Here is a 3,287-nt window from a genome sequence, read left to right on the forward strand (position 1 = left end):
GGCGTGAGGTCGGGGCCGGCAGCCTCGGCGCAGGGGTGCCTGGCCGTGACCGCGGGGGCTCTGGCAGCGGGTGTTTCACCCAGACACGTTCACTGCCAGAAATGCTGCCTTGCTCCCAGAGAGTTGCCGTCGGGCCGGGCTAGAGGTCCAAGGGCCTGCCTTTCTGCCGCCCTCAGATACTTAAAGGCTTTAAAGAGAGCTGCCAAGGGAGCAGAGACAGTGGGGACTTTGCCAAGAAAGAATATGGGGGTGAAACTACCCAGAAGGAAAATTCTGTTTTCCGCAACGCAGACAGCAGCTCTAACGCTCTGCGGGCAAACTTTGCCTTTCTGTGGATCTTTGCTTTATGCGGCTGCAAGAGCTGCTCTGCTGTACCAATGCCCTTCTCACCCTGAATAACTCCCCCCTTTAAAGAAAAAAAAAAAGGATTTCTTTAATGGCCTGAGGCAAAGAAGTGTTTGTGAAACAAGAGGACAAGAAAATGCAGCCTGTTTTATGTGAGCGGCCTGCAAGGCAGTGGCGGGAGAGGTTTCCTACAGCACTTCTGGTTGAAAAACAGAATTGTCAAAACTCAACAGCAACCTTTGGAAAATTATTTCACCTGTCAAACAAGGCCGAAAACAGTTGAACTTCAGAGTTTGAACCCTTCCATGTCGTCAACCCTCAATTACATCTTTCTTCAAGTAAGACTGCTGTTCTTTCCCACGTATTTACAGCACCAAATGCTACCTTGTGTTATCCTGCAGGACTTTTCAAACAATACAAAGTTTGGCCATAGTGTACAAAGGGCGACAGACTCATAGCATCCAGGGAGGTTCCCGTTTGTGACGGGTCTGTCACCTCCATGGAGGCCAGGCAAAAGAAAATCCCACCCCAACCGGTCACACTGAGACGCTGTTAGAGACCATAGAATCGCTTTGGTTGGAAAAGACCTTTAAGATCATCAAGTCCAACCGTTAACCTCACCCTGCCATCCCACCTCTAAACCCTGTCCCTAAGCACCTCATCTATCCTTCTTTTAAATCCCTCCCGGGGCGGGGACTCGACCACCTCCCTGGGCAGCCCCTTCCAGAGCCTGAGATGCTACAGCCCCGAGTGAGGGGCTGCCTGGCCCGTGTGGCACGGGGAGCCGGAGCCTCCTCAAGCCCCCTCCTCCCCAGCCCGTACCGAGTGAGACACAGATGCCCCGCGTGGTGAGTTCCCGGATCACCTCGCCGCTCCTCTTCATCTCGGGGGCCAGGGTGACTATCCGGACACAGTCCAGCGACCCATAGGTGGCAAGCAGGTCCTGGAAGGCACCTGCCTCGAAGGTGCGGAGGCAGTGCTCTGGGTGCGCCCCTTTCTTCTCCTTGCTGATGAACGGTCCTTCCAGATGGGCCCCTGCCCAAACGGGAACACAAAGCCATGACCCTTCCTCTCCCTGCCAAGGACCAAGAAGCCTGCTGTGTCTACCCTGCTCCAGTCAAGCTCTCCCCATTCTCCCGCAGCAAAACACACGGCTCAGGCAACTCCGAGCTCAGCACAGCAGAAGATGCAGCGCTGGCCACTGGCCAAGCCGAGCCACCCCACTGCCCTTACCCTGTGGGGCCCAGAAGGGCTGGCATGGTGCGTGCACAACGGCAGGGGCCATGGCAAAGGCCAGGCACAGACTGAGGGAGAAAGCAGGTCTGTGCCCACCTCTGCATGCCCCCCACCGGGGGAGCTCCAGCCCCCATTTGTGCTGTCCCCTACAGAGGCTTCTTTCCCCTTGACAACGAACAAGGTAATTGCCTACCTAGAGCAGCACCAGAGAGGGCAGGGAGGGACAAAACACTTACCCAGGATACCTGCTCCGTGGGCTCCACCGTCTCTTATACTGATCTGAGGGAGAACCTAGAGCAAGGGGTTTGTCAGACACAGCACCCCAGACACAGCACCCCAGCCTGCCAAAACCAACCCACACCTCAGGTCTGAAGGGAGCTTTGTAGCTGGACCACTCGGGGCCATCAGCCAAACACAGCTCGCAAAGAAAAAGCCAGCCGCGAGCCCCGTCATGCAAATCTGGCCCAGGAGACATCGCTGTCTCGGCGCTCTAAAGGTTAGGGCAAGAAATCCAGGAATGGAGTCCAGCTCCTCGTGCCCACAGCTCTCCCGCCAAGGCCACTATCCCAGTCTCTGCAGACCCAGCCTTGGCCCTCTCACCTCTTGCTCCCAACCTCAGCCCTTTATTGCCCTGCAGGTGAGAGGGGGAGAAAGTCCCTTACCTGGTGATACACAGATGGAGGAGAGGTCACCAGGGTGGGACAGAAGGAGGTCACTCCATGGGAGAGGATTTTCTGACTGACCAGGTCAATCCCTGATTTGAAGTCGTCTGTAGCCAGGGAGAAGTCCACCCCAAAGCCTCCTGCACCGTGAACAAAACAGAGGTGAAGCTGCAGCCTCCCCAGCGGACGTTTTCCCACCTGAAAATGCCAAAGAAACATTTTGCGTGACCAGAGTGGGCCACTCCGTTTGTGCAGCACTGACCAGAAGCAAAGGGCTCCACCAGCACCTCTCCTGTCCTACATTCGCGAGGCTCCGCGAGTAGGAATCCAGCCAACGCCGTCCTGCTGAGGTGCTTTTCCCCACAGCACCCCAGCATTCTGCAACCTTTTATTTTGATGCAGGGCAAAATCTGAGGATTCCGCGCCGAAGAGGGGATCTAACTTCCAACATAAGCTACCACAGAACCAGCCTCTCTTGACCCTCAGGAAGGAGCTACTGCAGGTGAGGTTTGCTCCCCTGAGAAGTCCCGCATCCTGGAGAGGGTAGGGCGGGCGTCCTGCCAGCGCAGGGGCAGGGACTGTTGATGAAAATGAGGTTAAGAGGAAAGCTGGGCTCAAAACCCCACCCAGCCAAAGCGGATCAATTATGCAACAGCAGCAACCATGGGCAAAATTGCTCTTTATCGTTAGTTCGGTGACTCACATCTCCCGCGAGCAGCTGAAACGCGCTTGGTCACGGGCAGCGTGCACACAGCAGGGTTTGAAGGTCAGTGATGGGCAAAGCCGGGACCCCCCGCCCCCCTGCGAGCGCATGTGGCTTCGCCGTACCATTGATCTGGACGTCGATGAAGCCCGGGGCGATGATGCTGTCCTTGCAGTCCAGCTGGATGTCGGCAGAGCCCTTCTCATCAAAGAAGAGTTTCTCCGGGTTGAGGATCTTCCCCTCTCGCACCCACAGGTCCTCCCTGCAGGGACAGTGACACACACCCCGAGCTCCTCTGCCGTCCCCGGGGGAGCACACGGGAGCGGGCGGCCGTGGCCCCA

General features: G+C 56.9%; 1 protein-coding gene across 1 annotated transcript in view; it reads right to left on the minus strand.

Annotated features, from left to right (window-relative positions):
- The window catches only part of AMDHD2 (amidohydrolase domain containing 2), a gene marked incomplete at its 5' end in the record, with an annotated part of 6,411 nt that extends 3,129 nt beyond the window's left edge, over positions 1-3,282 (minus strand). The window contains 4 exons of the mRNA XM_035889347.1: positions 1,168-1,380; positions 1,818-1,872; positions 2,244-2,383; positions 3,072-3,282. Of these exons, the coding sequence (XP_035745240.1) occupies positions 1,168-1,380; positions 1,818-1,872; positions 2,244-2,383; positions 3,072-3,282 (619 nt within the window). The remainder of the gene's footprint in view (positions 1-1,167; positions 1,381-1,817; positions 1,873-2,243; positions 2,384-3,071) is intronic.
- Between the last annotated feature and the right edge of the window lie 5 nt (positions 3,283-3,287).

Source organism: Egretta garzetta, unplaced genomic scaffold (genome assembly GCF_000687185.1).
Source record: "Egretta garzetta isolate BGI_Z169 unplaced genomic scaffold, ASM68718v1 scaffold452, whole genome shotgun sequence".
NCBI lineage: Eukaryota > Metazoa > Chordata > Aves > Pelecaniformes > Ardeidae > Egretta > Egretta garzetta.